This window comes from Myxocyprinus asiaticus, chromosome 22 (assembly GCF_019703515.2).
Source record: "Myxocyprinus asiaticus isolate MX2 ecotype Aquarium Trade chromosome 22, UBuf_Myxa_2, whole genome shotgun sequence".
Classification (NCBI taxonomy): domain Eukaryota; kingdom Metazoa; phylum Chordata; class Actinopteri; order Cypriniformes; family Catostomidae; genus Myxocyprinus; species Myxocyprinus asiaticus.
In genome coordinates, this window is record NC_059365.1 from 28643273 (window position 1) to 28662854 (window position 19582).

At 39.6% G+C, this 19582-nt stretch overlaps 1 protein-coding gene across 2 annotated transcripts; it reads right to left on the minus strand.

Annotated features, from left to right (window-relative positions):
* Nucleotides 1-3927: 3927 nt before the first annotated feature.
* Nucleotides 3928-18472, minus strand: pcdh10b (protocadherin 10b). Of its 2 annotated transcripts, none has more exons than XM_051649247.1 (5): nt 15362-18472; nt 14182-14240; nt 13858-13964; nt 8495-8652; nt 3928-5186 (listed from the first exon to the last, which is right to left on the minus strand). In XM_051649247.1, the coding sequence occupies exons 1-5, from the start codon at nt 17906-17908 to the stop codon at nt 5133-5135; spliced, it is 2925 nt and encodes a 974-aa protein (XP_051505207.1). In that variant the 5' UTR covers nt 17909-18472; the 3' UTR covers nt 3928-5132. The 2 variants fall into 2 exon arrangements, with proteins under 2 accessions (XP_051505207.1, XP_051505206.1); XM_051649246.1 differs by having other exon boundaries at nt 8305-8652; nt 15362-18470.
* Nucleotides 18473-19582: the final 1110 nt, after the last annotated feature.

Below are 19582 nucleotides of genomic sequence, written 5' to 3' on the forward strand. Positions count from 1 at the left end.
CAAGGTTCGGACGTGTGAACGGCAAGCTCTGCGCACTTTGCTAGTTTTGATACTTTTTGTGTCATAAACCGGTGAGATTCGATACACCTTTATACATAACTGATCGTGGAAGACAATATGTCAAAGAATTCAAAATCCTCGGCATCTGGAGACATTAAAAGACACTTATGTGCTCAAGCTGACCCCCCCCCGGAGGCACCGAGCGATTTGGCCGGAGAAGTGAAAGAGATTCGCCGAGAATTGTTGAACGTGACGGCAATGCTGAAGAAGGTTGTTGCTGACTTGGAGGATCTTGCTGCAATACGTCGATCGATCACGGCCATGGAGACGAAATTCACTGAGGTGGTTACAAGAGTGGCGTATGTCGAGAAATGGATCAATTATCTGGAGTCATCGGAGAGGGAATTAGCTGCTAATCTGATAGCGACCAAGGTGGATTTGAAGCACATCTGGGAAAAGCTGGAGGATATGGCGAATCGTAACCAGCGGAATAACGTCCGAATTGTTGGAATTCCTGAGGGAGCAGAGGGTCAGTATATGGTGGAATTCCTGGACGGGCTCTTTCTGAATCTGCTTGACATAACAGGCCATAAACTGGAAATCGAGCGAGCTCACAGAGTCCCGGCTCGGCGATCCACTGAGGGAGACAGGCCCTGATCAATTTTGGCCAAATTTCTGAGAAAATCTGATAAAGATCTTGTGTTATGCGAGACGAGGAGTAAAGTGTAACCGTGTGAGTAAATAAGAGTGGGATATAGGGCAGGGCAAATGTATTTGTTTCTCCCTATAAATAGCCCAAGGTCGGGTAGTATGCGTAACTTCCTGACTCCTCACTTTTCTTCCGGTATTGTGACCTGAAGCGCCATACCGAGGTATGAGTGCGGTGTTTGAGAAGTTGTTAGTTTGTAAGAATAATGTTTTGTTGCTTTATTTTATTTTGTGTTAATGGTAGGGACGTAATTCCTTGGTGCAAGAGTGTGTGCATGAGCTGTTAACGTGACTAACTTCGGAAGATGCCATGTTCAGCCTAATAGCAGAGTAGCACGTGGAGTTGTTTACATTTCTCCTTTGGATTACGACAGATGTATGTGTGTGCGTGTTTGATGTATGTTTGTAAGGGTGGTAAAGCTATGCGATGTAATTATTGGTTTATTTATAGGATTGGGTATTTTAAATAATTAAAACCCTCATTACTGGCTGTTGAACTTGTGTTGCTGCAAGGGGTTAAAATTAGTTCCATGGGCAATAGTCCCCGGTGGCGTAGTCAGGAATTAAGTGTGACCTTTTGACATTGCACGGTTACAAAAGGAAGGCTTTCTTGGAAGAACCACAGCATTTTCTTGTTCCCAAACCTTGTGAATTCACAAGAGAGAAATGTGATCGATTCAAGGAATGCAAGAAACTCTTACATCAACGGAAGGTCACTTTTGCACTGATGTTCCCGGACAAATTGAGAATAGATACTAAGGATGGCCGTAAAGTATTTACATGTCCCCAGCAAGCAATGTCCTTCATAAAGTCAATGGATTGAGTAAGTTATTTTGTGGTTCTCACGTTGCAGCCAAGTGAACCGACTCATTGAACATTCACTTGACCGTCCGAAGAAGCTGAGCACCTTTTTTTTTCTTTTTGTGCTGGTTCCGCCTAGCGGCTGGAGTTTGTTTTGTGTAGCAGCACTCCTTCGGGACAGTGTTGTGGATGAATCTGCACGTTCTTTGTGATTATGCCTCCTATTGTTTGGAGTTTGTTTTGTGGAGTATTTTTTGCAGGACATTGGAGTGATTGGGTCATTTGATGCACTCCTGTAGCAGTTGAATGGGCTGGCTCACTGAACATTCATTTGACTGTCCGAGGAAACTGAACAGCCTATTTTTTTATTATTATTTATTTTTGTGTGCTGGTTCCGCTAGAAGCTGGAGTTTGTTTTGTGGAGGAACACACATTTGGGACAGTTATGTGGATGAATCTACACATTCTTTGTTTGTATTGTGATAGCCATGATCTGAATAAAGGCTTTTTAACTTTCTGGGACCGGAAGATGTGTCTTGGACTTTTTTTCTAGAGTATATGTTTGAAACCAAACCAAAGAGCACCTTCTGGGATTACATTACAAGGTCCTTTCAGCAAGTAGCGTTCCAAGAAACTTTCTTTGATCTACACATTCTTTGTGTTTATCCTGCCTATTGGCTGAAGATTGTTTTATAGATTATCTTCTGTTGTGTAATTCTGTTTTACAAAATTTGTATAGAAACACCGGACTTGAGCAATCCGATGGCAAAGTTGTCGCGGGGGCTTTCATAGGCGTATATGGACTGTTTGAGTTTAGAGGGATGGACGCCAGTTGGCACTGTCGTGAGCAGGGTTAATGTGCATGTTTTTCTTTTTTCTGTTTGTTTGGTTCGGGGGGAAGTTTGGGGTTTGATTGTTGCACTAATGTGGAATGTGGTCTTTATAAATTTATATTTGACACACAATCTATTTTTTCTAATATGTCAAAATGTCAAATGGTTGTATGAGCAGATTGTCCCTCTCCATGTGGAATGTGAATGGACTGGGGCACCCCATAAAAAGAAGGAAAGTTATTTCTCTTCTTAAATGTAAGAAATATGATATAGTGTTTCTTCAAGAAATGCATTTTCCCCGGAGGAAGCTGAAAAATTTGGGAAGATATGGGGTGGACATGTTTTCTTTAGTGCTGGCTCAAGGAAGAGCAGGGGAGTCATTACACTGATAAGTCAGCATCTACAATTAAAATGTCTCAAACAGATTAAAGACAAATTAGGAAGAGTCATTATTGTTTTAGCAGAAATTCAAGGGCAAAGTTTGATTTAAGCTAATATTTACACACCTAACGCTGATGATCAGGGCTATTTTATAGATCCTGTAGGGATGTTGCAAGCCACTGGCACCCCTCATGATATAATATTGGGAGGAGACTTTAACATATAAGTCCCTCATTTCATCTGTTGTTGATTGCTCAATTGGAAACATCTTAGTCTCAGATCACGCCCTGTTGAGTTTAGAGGTTTTGCCACATATGGAGAAAAGGAAATCATATAGTTGGCGCTTTAATGTATCCCTTTTGCAAAATCCTGAATTCCAGCAAATGTTAAAGCCTGAAATCAATGTTTATATGGAGACCAACTGGTCCCCAGTATCCTCTGTGGGCGTGGCTTGGGCGGTACTTAAGGTGGTTCTTAGGGGTCAGATCATACAGTATGCCTCATTCATCAAAAAATCCAAAGCACGAGAACTCGTGGAGTTGGAAGGGAATATAAAAGTGTCGAGGCAGAGCTGAAGTGCCGAATGTTGTCTGATGGCCTCAATTGAATGTTTGGGGGGAGGGGATATAATGTATTGATTCCATATTTTATGTTGTGTTTGTTTGTCTTATGAATGGAATCAATAAAAATTGTATAAAAAAAGGTAAAAAAAACTATAAATAGTAAATCCAGAGAAACTGATCATTTTGCAGTGGTCTCTTAATTTTTCCCAGAGCTATATATACAATGTATCTCTCTCTCTCTCTCTCTCTCTCTCTCTCTCTCTCTCTCTCTCTCTCTCTCTCTCTCTCTCTCTATATTACATTTTCTCCTCATTGGAGATGAGAAGCAAATTAATTTTTTTGTCTTATATTTTTCCCAAATTTTCCTAATTTTTTGTACATTGTGCTGAATAAAAAGTGTATTTGCAATCTAAATAGCATCTGTTTTGAACAAATGAGTTGCACATTTGGTTTCTTGTATAGATGTGTGTTAAAACAGAAGCAATCTTTTCTCCTTAAATGCGCAACAAAACTGACATCTGAGGTTTTTATCAGATTTTGGTGGAACGTGACTTAATTATGGAACTGCCTGCATGAGTTAAGCTAAACTTAAAATATTGTCAAGTATCTCATGCTTAAAATAAAACACAGGAGTCTAAGTAGTAAGTATACATTTTCAGTTTATTGGTCACCTTCTGGCTTTAAGGTGTTTGTGTGCATATGTGTGAGTGTGTGTCTGTATATGTAAATATCAGTATCAGTGTATGTTTGCTTTGTGTGCACCTTTCATATTTGGCTTCAAATTTCCAAATGGACCTATTTGGCTACTGCAATACACAACTGCCATGTATTCAAATCTAGATTATTACTCCTCTTTTTTCATTTAAAGACTCGAATTTCAGTTTCCAAAAGTGGAAAAAATGGATGAAAAGTTTGGAGATAAGGCTTTCTGTCATGTTAAGAACCCCTGTAAAGTGGATTACCAATGCTAACGGCTTCCTGAAGAAGCCTTACACACTACACTGGAAAAAAAAGAAAAAACGCCTCAAATGAACACCGCACATTCAGAAAAAAGTATATATAGATAGATTTATAGATATAGATTTATATTTATTTTGAAGTTTAAAAGAGTACAGTAAAGACTTCTCACACGTGATATAACCTACATATTGTCTGAGAGAGTAAGATTTAGGCCACTGTTGTCCTGCTCAAGACGTGAAACACTAAACCCTGTCGGAAAGAAATCCCTCTGTGGAAACCGTTGATTTTTTTTTTTTTTTTTTTTTCACAAAGAGTTGGAATAGGTAAAGCACCTAATCACACACATAGCCGCACACAGAATATAAAAACAGTCATGTCTAAAAGAACAATATTGCATTTGTAATGCACAAATGAATTTCCTGTACAATTGGCTTTTCAGTGGTGTGTGTGTGTGTGTACATAAACAGCTAAAGGTCTCAGTGAATATATCTCCATTTTTGTAGTTTTCGTTGGTGGTTCTCTTCATCTTTCTCATTGTTTCGCTTTTGATGTACAGTAGTGCTGTAAACAGGCACACGCAGAACCCAAGAGGACCAATCATCCTCTTGTTTCTCTCCTCATCTTCCTATCCTCAAGGTTTTTTTTTTTTTTTTTTTTTTAAAGGTCCAGTTTTGTCCTCCGTTTTGTCTCAGTCCTGCTGAGAAGTGTGTTGTGTCCAGCTGTCTGGCCTTCTATCTAGCTCTGCGAGTCTGACTCTTTCATCGAGTTTGTTGATCTCCCAGAGGCTCCGGAAGCCTTCAGGAACACACGATCTGATGCCTCTGGAAATAGAGTCTGAAAACTTGATGCTCTTCACTTTTCCATCAGTTTCACTGATTGTGCAAAATCAGGCTGTCTCTGGTATGTCCACTCGGAAAGAGCTAGCAAATCCTTTTCTGCGCTACAAACAGAAAAAGACAGAGAGCTTATTAAAAGTGTGCTTTAGTGACTGCAAAATGCATATTGTGTTGTGGTAAGCTATCAAAAGCCCATGATATTGGTCTCTACAGAAGGAGAGCTTTGATGAAGCCCACAATCATAAACTGTTTCCTCCAAGTCAAACGCACTACCCACTTGCAGCCTCTGAGCATTTTTCTCTGATATATAAGTGAAGGTTTCAGCACAACAAGAGCAGTCAATAATATCTCAATCAATCTCAACTCCAACTTCATCCTCTCTAAAAAAACAAACAGTCGTAGGCAGTCCAAACTCTGTAAAGCAGGGGTCGACAACCTTTTTGACATGGAGTGCCATTTTTTATTTTCCTGGACAATGGATGTAAGCCCCCCCCCCCCCACACACACACACAAAATACATGCAATTTTCTGAAGTTTCAGTCCACTTCTGAAAATGTTTCTATTTTGCATTTTACTAATTTAATTGTTTATTTTTCATTAGAAATTATATTATCAGCATAACAGTTTGAGTGATTTTTTTTGCAAAACCCGATGATTATGATATAATCATGATCCTGCATGTGAATTTTCACTTAAGTGCTTTAATGAAAGAAAACCTGTCCTTTTGTACAAAATGATTTAACAAAGTTAATGTCACAAATTTGCTTATTTGATTACTGATCACAAAATTGTGTGGAATCTTAAATATTTCTTATATTATGTCATTGTAATCATGTTATTACTAGCACGCAAGCAACAGCGAGAGAGGAGCAGGCTATTTTATTTATATGATGTTTTTCGCACCTGCTTTCCTAACTAAATCTTGACGTAATCCTTCCTCATGATCACACAGTGTGTTTTCATCAGCTGAATGGGAGACTAAACACTATTAAAGTGTGACGAGACTCATGCTGTACGTGCAAGCCATTCGCGCAAGCCATTCGCGCATCACAAATTGATCAACTATTTAGCCCTTTTCAGTGAATCGCACCTGCAAAATCCTAAAACTTGATTTCCAGGTTTAATTTATATTTTGAATAGACTCAGATTTTTGAAACCCACAATGTAGGTATATATTTTCTCTTTTAATCGTTGAATGTAATTTTGAGTGTGTGACCATGGTTTAAGGAGCATGTACCTGTATGCTAGGTTGGAAATTTCAAGGATTAATAGTGGTGTTTCCTAATTACATCACGTGTTGCTCTGAAAGCAAAAAGAAACAAATGAAACACGGAATGTAGGCTTTCATCCGCGCAGCCTGACCGAAGTAAAGCGGGTGCATTTACTCGCACGATTAACCGAAAGTGAAGCGTTGCCAGCTCATGATGCATGAATGGCTTGCACGCACAGCACGAGTCTGTCTAGTCACATTTTAACTTTTTGTGAAAACACATTGCTGCGTGATCATGAGGAAGGATTACATCAAGATGTAGATTGGAATGCAGGTGCGGAATTCATATGTATAAAATAGTCTGCTCCTCTCTCACCATTGCTGCATGCCAGTGATTACCCTTCCACGTGCCATAGGTTGCTGAACCCTGCTATAAAGCATAGCCTTTTGAGAGTGTCTTTTTCAAGCTACTGAACTGATGTTTGGCATGACTAGCCAAACGCTGCCTCAATAAATGTTTTGCAACACAAAGGGGAGTTTTCTCCTTTCTTTTATCTCTGTTTTACAAGTTCTTTTTAGGCATTTTTCCCAGTCTGAACGCATTCTCTACATCTCTAGTGAGTCTTTGCTTACGGTCAGATATCTGAGAATGCTTGAATGATTCCAGACCAAACAGAATCTAACATCATATCACAACAGAATTTCACACCTAAAATAGATAGGGCTTCAGCAATCATACTTTTTTTTTGAGAAAGCATTTCATTGTAAAACTCCACACTCAAAGCGTAAATGTGCAATTTCTGAGATAATTTGAACATGAGTAAATGAATGAAGAAAAAGTTCATCATGCATTCTTAAAAATAAAGGATCTTCAATGGATTTTTGCAGAACTGTTCTAATCAAGATTGTTCTGCTGTATAGGCTTCTACTCTATAGTTTAAAAAAGATTTAAACATTTGGTTTAACATTACAATACGGCTGTATTCATTTACATTAGTTAACCACATTAGTTAACATTAATTAATAATGGACAATTATTTTGCAGCATTAATCATGGTTAATGATAGTTTCAACATATATTAAAATAACATATATGTCTTATATAAAAAATAAATTGTTTATGTTAACATTAGTTAACGTATTCTAAACTAACATGAACTAACAATGAAAGGTAACGCTTTACAATAAGGTTCCATTCGTTAACATTATTTAATGCATTTGGTATCATGAACAAAAAATGAACAATATATTTTTTACAGCATTTATTAGTCTGTTAAATTTAGTTAATAAAAATACAATTGTTCATTGTTAGTTCATGTTAGTTTATAGTGCACTAACTAATGTTAACATTTACAAGTTTTGATTTAAAAATGTATTACTATATGTTGAAACTAACATTAACAAAGATTAACAAATGATGTAAATGTATTGTTCATTATTAGTTCATGTTAACTAATCTTGTTAACAAATGTTAACAAATGGAACCTTATTGTAAAGTGTTACCCAATGAACAATCACATTGTTATCAATTTACATAATCAAAGATTGATAAATGCAGTAAAAACATTGGTACCTAATGCATTTACTAATGTTTTCAAATAGAACCTTATTGTAAAGTGTCACCGAATATTACACATTTTAATCGTGCAGAGTAAAAAAAATCATCTGTTAATAGAAAAAGCAAAGCCCTTCAGGGGTCTTCAAAACAGCAGTACATAGATGGTTCTTTGAAGAACTAGATAATTATTTGTGGAACTAAGTTGTAAAACACTTTTTGGTTCTAATTGGAGCTTTTATTTTTATGAGTGTAGACCTGGAAGCAGTAAAAGTATGAAGAGCAGATGAAGGATGATGAGATGGACAGATGTTGGTGGATGAAGTAGAGCAGAAATGTGAGAGTTTAGAGGTCTGTAGAGGAGAATTCAACAGCACTTCATGCCAGAAGCCTTAAATTTGGAATGCTTTTAGGTCAGATCAAGAGAGATGAAGCGCTCTCTCTTCAAGATACTCACACATACAGACGGCTTTGTAAGGCATGCGCGAGTTACACAGAAGTGCATCGAACTCTTTCCTCTCTAGCGTGGAGGCATTGAGGTGGTGTTGATGGTGTTGATGTTGGTGCGTCTGGTTGGGGTGATGTGGCATCTCTTTGCCAAAGGTGGAGAATGACTGATCGCTCGCCAATGTCTCGCCCTCAAATACCTCAGAGTCGGGTACCGAGTCCATGCCCGGCACGTGCAGGTTGCTGCGGTAATCGGCGCCCTGCCGCGCCTCGGTGGGCACGAAACTTGGCATCCAGCAGCGATCTGAGTGGCCGAGGGCCTTACACTCCTCCGTGCAGTTGGAGAACAGGTCCGCTCCTGTGAGAGTGAACAGAGTTAGAAGTTAGCTTGTGTTTAATTGTCTGTGTGGGTGGATGGGTTTGTGCAAGAAATTGTGCAGGAAATTTAATCCAGAAATAAATCAAATAAACCATATATATGCATTGTTTCTACATTATAAAATTCATAACCTTTGCCCCCATTGTCTTCTCTCATAGAAAGACCAAACCACCACATTAATTAAACCAATCAGAACATGCCGGGGGCTGGAGTTAAACAACATCTTTTAAGACTTAATCAAGCATTAGAAATATGTTAATCCAGATGAAATGTAATACATGTCATTCACTTTGAAAACATTAGAATCTGTATGCGTGAAATGTCTTTGGCACTAATCATGAAAGACTGGGTTGTGCTCTTTTCCCTTTTTAGTGACTTTCGAATGACAAATTACGCTGATCAAAGCATGTACGGAAAACATACACACACACAAAATGGATGGAGTCAATGCTGTAATCTCTTCTCAAGGTCTTTGTCTCTCTCTTTCTGTTTGACATAAAAGGTAAACTGTGTGAGACAGCAAGCTTGCAGATAGACACTCCTCTGTTGTCTTTTTTTTTAAGAAAGAAATTACCCATTTTACTCTTTTGTCTCTCTTTCTCTCATATTACTTTGCCTTCCATGAAAAAAATAAACTTAAAACTATTATTGCAACAGGTCATGTTAGGCCTGCCACACACTAACTGTGAGTTTTGTCTCACAGATCTATCCCAGTTTAGAGTGTCGATTAGCAGCACTCAAAGTGAATATACACTCACTTTGCACTTTATTAGGAACTCCTGTACACCTAATCAGTTAATTGTGTGGCAGCAGTGCAATGCATACAATCATGCAGATACAGATCAGGAGCGTTAGTTAATGCTCACATTAACCATCAGAATGGGGAATAAATGTGATCTCAGTGATTTAGACCGTGGCATGACTGTTGGTGCCAGGTGGGCTGGTTTGAGTATTTCTATAACTGCTGATTTCCTGGGATTTTCACACACAACAGTCTCTAGATATTACTCAGAATGGTGCCAAAAACAAAAAACATCCAGTGAGCGGCAGTTCTATGGACGGAAACACCTTGTTGATGAAAGAGGTCGAAACTTGAGGCGGATGGGCTAGCAGAAGACCATGTCTGACACTTTATTAGGACCATAGTGTTCCTAATTAAGTGAGTTTTATATATATATATATATATATATATATATATATATATATATATACACACACACTATATACTTATTATTTACTCAACCTCATGTTATTCCTTTTGACATTCCTTCTTCTGTGGAACACAAAAATAGATTCTAGGCAGAGTTTAGCTTCAGTCGCCATTCACTTTCAATGAATATTTTTTCCTTACAATAAAAAGTGAATGGTGACTAAGGCTGTCAGCCCCTAACATTCTGCCTAACATCTCATTTTGTTGTCCACAGAAGAAAGTCATACAAAGGGTTGCCACCCTTTTTTTTTTTTACCAATTAATTTCCATGACTTTACCAAGCATTTGTGATTTCTAGATTCAGATTTTTTAAAACCCTTTTGCTTTAGACTGATTTGCTAATTTATTATTTAGACCAGTTTGTGTCCTGTTTCGACTAATTCACTAAAAAAAAGAACTCACTTAAAAGAATGACTCACAAATTGGACATCGCTTTGACTTGTAAGCTTTTGTACTCTACAAAAGAGCAATATCTAGCTCATGAAATATAATAAGGACAGAACAACTACTTAAATATATATTATTGAAATTTCCACGAGTTTTTCTATTTTTTTTATTTTTTTTTTATGACTTTTTCCAGACCTGGAAAACAGCATTTTCAAATTACCTGATATTTCCATTTTTGCATGACCATAGGAACACTGTATTCAGTTTGGAACAATATGAGGGTGAATAAATGATGACAGCATGGATGAACAGATGAAAATCATGAATATTAGGTTATGTACAGCAGTAATTTACAGTAATATCCTGCTGACCAATTCAAGCGCTCAAATACATTTTTGTCACTGTCGGTCTTGGAATTTTGGAATAATTCAAACAGGCTGCTTCTAATATCCAATCATGAATGACCTCACAAATCATAAAGCCGAGAAGCTAATTCTGCAACAGCATTACCGCTAAAGTCAGCGTGAGGAAACAGATCCTATTAGTTTGTGCGTGACAGTTGCACAATGTCTTTTACCCCTACCATAACCCCACCAGGTGTAAGCCATGTCGTTTTGACTGTGTACAACTAAGAATGAGAGAGAGAGAGGTGAGCATTTTTAAATCTCCTTCGGCTCCTGTGTCTAAAAGCACCATGTCTAAAACAGTCAGTAATTACAGCTCGAGGATTAATGAAGTGACATTTTCAAAGCGGTGCTAAGCGGAGATGTTTAAGGTATGGAGTCGGTAGTGTGTGTGCGTGTGTTGGGGATGGGGAACCTTCTTAGCTAATCCTCAGACTAGCCATTCAGAAAGATGACAGGTCAGAATACACAGATGTTGGATTTCTGTGTTAAAATCAGATTAGAGTCCTTTGCATCTACATGCAAACAACCTGCTTAGGCCTGGGTTTGGTAAGCCTCTCCTAATTACAGACCCAAACATAGGACTGTCTTGCAAGTTAACAAATGGTTAGCCATTAAACAAAATATTATAGCTATGACAATTTTCACAATATTCAAAGGTCATATATTATATAACACATTATATATATATAAAAAAAGGTTCTTTGTGTATGCTGTATATCTGAGATAGAGAGAAGGTAAAAGTGATGTGTGTGTGTGTGTGTGAGAGAGAGAGAGAGAGAGAGAGAGAGAGAGAGAGAGAGAGAGAGCGAACAAGTGAGAGTTTGATATTCACAGAGTGCGAGATAAGACGATTCCTTATTGTGTAATCGCAGAGAGACATTTTGATATTTCTTGACATTTCTGAAATTAAATGCTCTCTGTACTTATCCAGTGTCCTTTTTTTCGTAAGAATTGGAAAAGTAATTATATTGTTGACTTGTGGTTCAGAAAAGGTTCAGGTCTGATGAAAATGTAATGCTCTACATTCACCAGTTGAAAAAAATTATCCTGTTATAGTGCTTTTTGTGCTAAAAGAGAAGCCTTTCACAACATTTTACCGAAAAAATAAAATAAAATAAAAATTACAATGTGTAGTCTTACACATGTGAAGTTACAGGAAGACACCTGTGACTCAACATCACCATTTCATGATGCTTAACACTGTGCATAACAAAGCGAGAAAGCAGAAAAAAAGAGAAAAAAGGAAGGAATAAGATATAGCAATAGACTGTAAAAGAAATGATCCATTGAAATATTTCCGTCTCTCTACATTTGCTCTGCTGCTCTCTGAGCAAAAGTCCTGCAAAGCATTAGATCTGATAATAACCTTCAATTGCTAATTGGTATGCATCGGGCTGAAAATAAATTACTGATCAGTGAGCTGTTTCTGAATTCCAAACATGACCTGCAACCCAAATGAGGGATTCTATTGCAATGTGGCAGATCCTCGGGATAAAAGAAATGAAACTGGAATGAAATGATTCAGGTGTGTCGTTGCATCAGAGCAGCTCTGGAGTGCTCCACTATGTATTACAGATGCATTTTATGCATTAGAAAACAAATTAATTGATGCTTATCTTGGCCTGTTTTTGATCTGGTAGAGACAACTAGTTTGGGATGAGTCTACATCGAAACATATTCAGTATTTAGCAGACTAGAAATTTCCTGTTTCAAAAAGCCCATGAAAAGAAACAAGTTGTCTAAAATAAATTTGAATGGATGAGGCTAGTTTCTTGAAAATTCTCATTAAAATGAACAATGCATTCTCCTGATCACTATCCAAGTCTGCATACCAAGCGGTGCTTTCAATTATCTTAATTAAGGAAGATAGTATGCAGCAAAAACAATTAATTTTAGTGAGACAACATACTCAAGAATGAAAAAAACAAGCAACGGGATTTGTTTTAACTCTGCAGAGCTGCTGTACCTCAAAAGACAAATGTTCTGTGATGGCCTGTGACAACAAAGGCAGATGGGCTAGCTGACCTTGTATGAAAAAAGTCTTGATTTTAATCTAATGTTTTATAACGCAAAAATAGGCTAAATGAGAGCTGAAGTAGTCCAGCTGAACGCCCAGCCACAGCATATGGTGCTCTGGAATAACAGCAGAGGACATATGCTCAACCAAAGCAAAATTAATGATAATAAGATGCAACGTTATGGTTGTATTCATTTGTGTCCAACTATGCCATAATTATATTATACAGTCAACTTCACAAAGCACTTCAAGGTACAGTTGGTGTCATTTAGCAACAAAGCACTTCTTCCAATGTAACATATAGCTTAATCTCATTTCCCGATCACCACATGTGGTCTCATGATGGTGTGGACAAACAGCGTTCTCCATCAATAGAATGTGGATAGAGGGATTAGGGTGGAAGAGTGAGAAGGGGTGGGGGACAATGAGGGTGTAGAGGAGTCAATGAATCGCTTGTTTGTTTGCTGCTCAACCTACTTGGTCTCATTCCCACAGAGTTGATGACAGACTGCCTGGACTGATCTAAATTCAATCATGTCTTGTCTTGGGTGGATGGGTGATAGCAGTAAATCCCTATCAGTAAGTATTTATAAACAATTGGATTATATTCTGCACTATGCCTGTTGTTCCCAAAGCATGCTTATGTATCCATACCTAGAGGTTTGGTGGCCTAAAATATTTCTGCTAGGATTCTGATCAGTCTGAAAAGCTGTGATATGACTTTAAATAACACATGCGGCCAAACTATTAAAAAAATGTATGCCTATGAATCTTCTTCATACAGCCAGTAGTCTTAAAGAGATAGTTCACCCAAAGATTAAAATTTACTCAGCCTCATGTCGTGTCTTTCAACCATGGAACACACAAAAAATGAAATTTTTAATTAAATTTGGCACTGCTATGTTTTCCATACAATAAAACTAAATGCCGAGAATTAACAATTTTGGGTGAACGGTTCCTTTAATGGGGAAAATATTCTCCGCTTCTGTTTCATTCCGCACAATTGTAGGTTTAGCCAACAATTTCAAGCCACGACTCAGTCACTCAGCATGAATAAAAGCTCTTCTGTTAATCATAAATAAATAAATAAATAAATAAATACAAAACACTCCACAACAAAGCAAGAGGAGAGTAAAGAAAGAAATTGACTTGTGTAGACATACCAGAGGAATGTCCGCGATGCATGGCGTCATGGTCACTGTCTCCCTGCTCGCTGTCTCCGTGACCACTGTCTTTTGAGCTCACAATATCCGCCTCTTGGAACGCTGAGCTGAGGGAGGAGAGAGGGTTTGAAATGACCGCTATACCACAAGTCTCTTTTATAACCACAATATTACTCAGCCGTAACTCAGCCTTGAAATAGTCTCTCTTTGTCTAACATGCTCGCCATTTGTTTAACACAAATGTTTATGGAAGCCAACATATTTAGGTTTAGAATATAAATTTAAGGTCTGGAAAGTCATATGGGGTGGCCATCAGGTGCTTACCTGTTAACGCGCCTTGGTCGGTCTACCAAGTAACTGAGCTCTGCTCTCTGGTGTTTTGTCTGCAAGAGAGGTGTTGATTTGAAATAAGCCTGGCAACAACTAGAGCACATACAATAACAACATCAATAATAATAATGATAATGATAACAATATAGGTCAGATTTCAAGCATCACTCACTGGGCATCACAAGGATTTTACAGGCAGGAAAAATCATTAGGCTATGCTGCTGTTCAGCAGAATACAACTATAGACAGAGCTTTGTTCTTGAGAGGCTCAGCAACACCGTGACTGGCATATCTAATGCACTATAACCCTGGGAGCTTTTCACAAACATGCAAATCTATCTGTTATGTGACTCACTATGTTTACACTCCACCATTGCTACTTCCACAGTATAGGTCACATGATAAAAAAAATAAATAATATATTATAATAAAGTAGAATAGATTGAATGTGTTGCTGTCAGTCTGCAAACAACGGATTATCAACCTGTTTATCATCATTATTCAGAAGATATATATTTTTTTTTTGCATAAGTTATTTTAATGCAATATATAATAAGGTAACAATATAATATAATAATATTATTATATTATTGATTTAATAAATATCGGTAACACTTTACAGTAAGGTTCCATTCGTTCACATTAGTTAATGCATTAGGTATCATGAAAAAACAATGAACTATATATTTTTTACAGCATTTATTATTCTTTGTTAATGGTAGTTAATTAAAATACAATTGTTCATTGTAGGTTCATGTTAGTTCATAGTGCATTAACTTATGTTAACATATACAACTTTTTATTTTAAAAATGTATTACTATATGCTGAAATTAACATTAGCCAAGATTAATAGATGCTGTCAAATTATTGTTCATTGTTAGTTCATGGTAACTAATGTTGTTGACTAATGGTAACAAATGGAACCCCATTGTAAAGTGTTACCTAAACATTTTATTAAAACATATTCACTTAATGTAAATAGTGGAATAAACTATAGAATGCTGAGACATGTATAAGAAATCAGCCAAATTTAAGTTCTGAGTGCCATTATTCAAATCAAAAATCTAAGTAAATATCCAATGCGTTCTTTTTGGAAGAACATTTGGAAGGGAACACAAAAACATGGGCTATTATATTCTCTGAGCGAGTTTTAGATTTGTAGAATTATCTTACCTCACTGGAGAGCAGGCTGCCGTTGGATATGATGTCAGGTTGCTGCTGGTCAGTATACCCTGTCACTATGGCTCCGCACGGGTTGTTGTCGGTGTCATTGCTGCGGGACGGGCTACAGGCCTTCATAAACATCAGGTCCGTTTTGGCCGATTCTGGAGTCAGGCAGACCTGGTAACAGTAGTTCTGGCTCTGATGGAGCGAACCGAAGCTCCCTGATTCCTCCACGGGCACCTGCGCAGCGCTCGCCACGCTCACATTGGCTGTATTGGTGCTCTGGACCAGCATGATGTCCGACTTGCTCAGTTTCTTCTTTTTTCGGGCGGCCCGGGCCTGACGCCCGCAGCAGCCACCTGACCCGCACGACCCACAGCCTATGAGACAGCAGCAGTCGCTCGCCAGACAAGTGCTGTAAATGTTCAGCTTTTTGTCCTTTTGACAGCGCACGGCCAGCACAATCATGGCCAGGAGAAATATAAAGGAGACAGAGCCAAGCGCTATGATGAGAATGAGTGTCAAGTCCAGAGACGCGTCTTTTGCCTTGGCCGAGCCGCGCTCTCCACTGTGGCCCTCCACCAGACTGTCCACGAGTGTCACCTGCACCACCGCGCTGCAGGACATGGGAGGCTGCCCGTGATCTCTCACCTCAATCAGCAGCTCATAAAACTGTTGCGGGTCTCGTTTAGCCGACACCCGACGGGCCGTGCGCAACTCCCCGGTGCGCCAGTCCATTCGGAACATGCCATTCTCGTTACCTCGCTGTATACTATAGGACAAACGCGCGTTCTCTCCATCATCTGCATCCATGGCGACAATGCGCGTAACCAAATAGCCTGGTTCGGCAGAGCGCGGCAAAGGCTCCCGCGCGGTGCCATTTTTTCCAAGAGGCGCAATCACAGACGGCGCGTTATCGTTCTGATCCACTATAATTACATTTACAGTGGCGTTGGACCACAGTTCAGGGGTGCCCGAGTCTCTGGCTTGAACAACGAAACTAAAGTCTTTTAGTAACTCATAATCAAAAGATCTAAGTGCGTAAAGATACCCATTCTCCGAGTTGATTGACACATAAGTGACCACTGACATACCCTGGATCTCACACTCCACTATGGAGTAAGTTATATAAGCATTCTGTCCAACGTCAGGGTCGACGGCACTGACAGCGTAAATATAAGCACCGGGGACGTTGTTTTCAGTCACATACACATCATAAATAGGTTGCGTAAACGTGGGCGCGTTGTCATTCTCATCGGACACATGTACTTTGATTGATTTGCTGGTCGCTAGAGATGGAACTCCTTTATCTCTCGCAACCACAGTGACGGTGTACGCCTCTACATTCTCTCGGTTGAGAGGACCGTCGGTTACAATAGTGTAATAATTTCTGAATGAGGTTTTGAGTTTAAAAGGAACGTCGCCGAGAATCTCCACATGAGTCTGTCCGTTCTCCTCAGAGTCTTTATCGGTGACGCTGAGCAGCGCGATGACGGTGCCCGTGGCTGCATTCTCACTAACGGACTCCGTGACTGTGCTGAAGATAATCTCCGGCGCATTGTCATTCACGTCTGCCACTTTTACTAAAACTTTACAATGCGCGGGCACGGCATTAGGTCCCATATCTTTCGCTTGAACGTAAATCTGGTACAGGTTGCTCTCCTCAAAGTCCACCTCACCTCTGATCTCTATACGGCCCGTTCTCGCGTCAATATCGAACAGTTCTTTCACTCTGCTCGAGATGTGGTTGCTGAATGAGTAAATTACCTCTCCGTTCGTGCCCTCATCCGAGTCAGTCGCGTTAAGCTGGATCACAAGCGTGCCCACGGGCGCGTTCTCGGCCAGGTTCACCGAATACACCGGCTGATCAAACACGGGGACGTTGTCATTGGAGTCGAGCACCCTGACCACAAGCAGAGCTGTCCCGGTCCGGGGAGGCTGGCCACCGTCCACGGCCGTCAGAACATAACGGTGCATTGCCTGTTGTTCCCGATCCAGTGGCTTTTCCAAAACCAGCTCGGCGAATTTGTTGCCGTCAGTCTGCGTTTGTACATCTAGGTAGAAATAGTTGTTATTGGTGATGTCGTAGGTGCGCAGTGCGTTACTACCGACATCCGGGTCGAATGCGCTCTCCAAAGGGAAGCGCGTGCCAGTGGTCGCGCTCTCGGATATTTCCACGGTGATGTCCGTCTCCGGGAAGCTAGGCGGGTTGTCGTTGATGTCTACCACCTCTATCTCCACGCGAAATAGCTCGAGCGGGTTCTCCAGGAACACCTCCAGGTGAAGCAAACAGCTGGCGCTCTGCTTACAGATGCGCTCCCGGTCAATCTTCTCGTTCACGAAAAGCACCCCGTTCTCCAAGTTTACTTCCAGGTACGGCGTCCGCGAGCTGGGCACCACCTGAAATCGCCGGGATGAAAGTTTGGTAAGGTCAAGTCCAAAATCCTCTGCGATATTTCCCACAAACGTGCCATGCTCCGCTTCCTCGGGCACAGAGTAACGTATCTGCGAAATTACCGCATCCGCGAGACACAACAGGAGCAAAAACACAAACATCTCCACTCCGGAAAGGGCGCTTGGGATATTTTATCTCCGCAGAGTACGCAGCAAAACCATCACCCTCTTCCCCAAGGTAAGGCGAGCAAGCGCGTAAGGCTTTGGTTCAGTGGTAATATCTTTCCTGAAACGGGGCTGTCAGCCAAAAACCATGCTGTCTGAGTGCTGTTTTATACTGGACCGATTTCCCAATGCGATTCCTTCCGTACACCTCCACAAACACGATCTGGATTCAGAGTTGCCGCGATTTTTTGGCACAAGAGAACAGTACATTAAACTGACACTGCTTTAGATATAAAGATATTTTGTGTATGATAAAACACACTATCATTATCCATAGAGTTAATTCAACAAATGCATTTTAATATTATAGCTATAGTCTCTTTTTATAGCAACAGTCAATAGCTTTCTTTCCCCCTGTTATCTGAAAGGTCCCTGTATATCTGATGCGCTTCGGCGGGGTCCGCTGGCACAGTACTGAAACGCCAGCGCTTAGCTGTTAGGTTTTCGCGCAGCACCCTCCCCTCGCCAACCAATGGGATCAGCCGACACAAGCACAGCCGAAGCTTTATTTGTCGTGTGCTACATCAGTCAGTTCTCCTGGTAGCGAATAGACACGCCCACTGGTCAGAGCTGCGGGATTTCTGGTCGCAAGGATTGAATGGCTGATGAGTTTGTATGGGGGTGAGTCAGAATCAGAGAGAGAGAGAGAGAGAGAGAGAGAGAGAGAGCGAGGGGGGGGTGACTTTTCTACAATCCAAATGTTAAATGTTAAAATGTAGAGGTTAAATAACTGTAGAGAAGGTATATTTATAATAATAATAATAATAATAATAATAATAATAAAAATAAATAAATTAAAAAAATCATAAAACGGTGTATTTGTTTTGTCTCCCAATCTATGGTTCAGAAAGGGCAAATAATTATAACAACAGTCAATGGTTTTGACTTCTCTCATTTGGACATAGAGCACCCATCTCTTTCTTTGTTAAAAAAAAAAAAAATCGAATTATTTTGTATAATTATAATATTTATAGTTCATACATTTAATATATGGACTGTAAACACCCGAATTAAAATATGTTGTCTTCGGCGCTTTCACTGGATTGTTTTCCCAAGCGCGAGCTCCACGCGCCTCCTAGCTGCCAAAATAAATCTGTAGCGCTGCGGTTAGTCACACGCGCCTGGAATTCTTCATGGCAGCTGCGCACAAAAATAATTCTGTGAAAATGTCCAGCACTTGTATATATCATCCGTGTAATTAAATAAGATACATCCTCTCAGTTATGCTTGCTGGTTTATATAATTTGATTTTAGTGCGTCTGGACACAGTGCCTTTTTTGAGGATCAAAGGAAATCAAATCCTTGACGTCAGCAAGAACAGTTTGGATAGACAAGAGGTGTGCATCCTATTACAACTATACAATTTAGCAGAGATTACATTTAGCTTCATCTGATATTTTACGTCCTTACAAGGGAAATCTCAGTTTACATTCAAGTTAAACATAACCTTTATATCAAACGTCTCAAACGGAATAATTTCTGTCTGCTTTAATGCATCAAATACAAATGCAGGTGGCCACGACTGCTGAAAATGACACTCCATCAAACTGTTGGTGTATACCTGCTCTCCGGCTCTCTGCAACCCAAATGTCATGGTTTTTCATTTGAGCG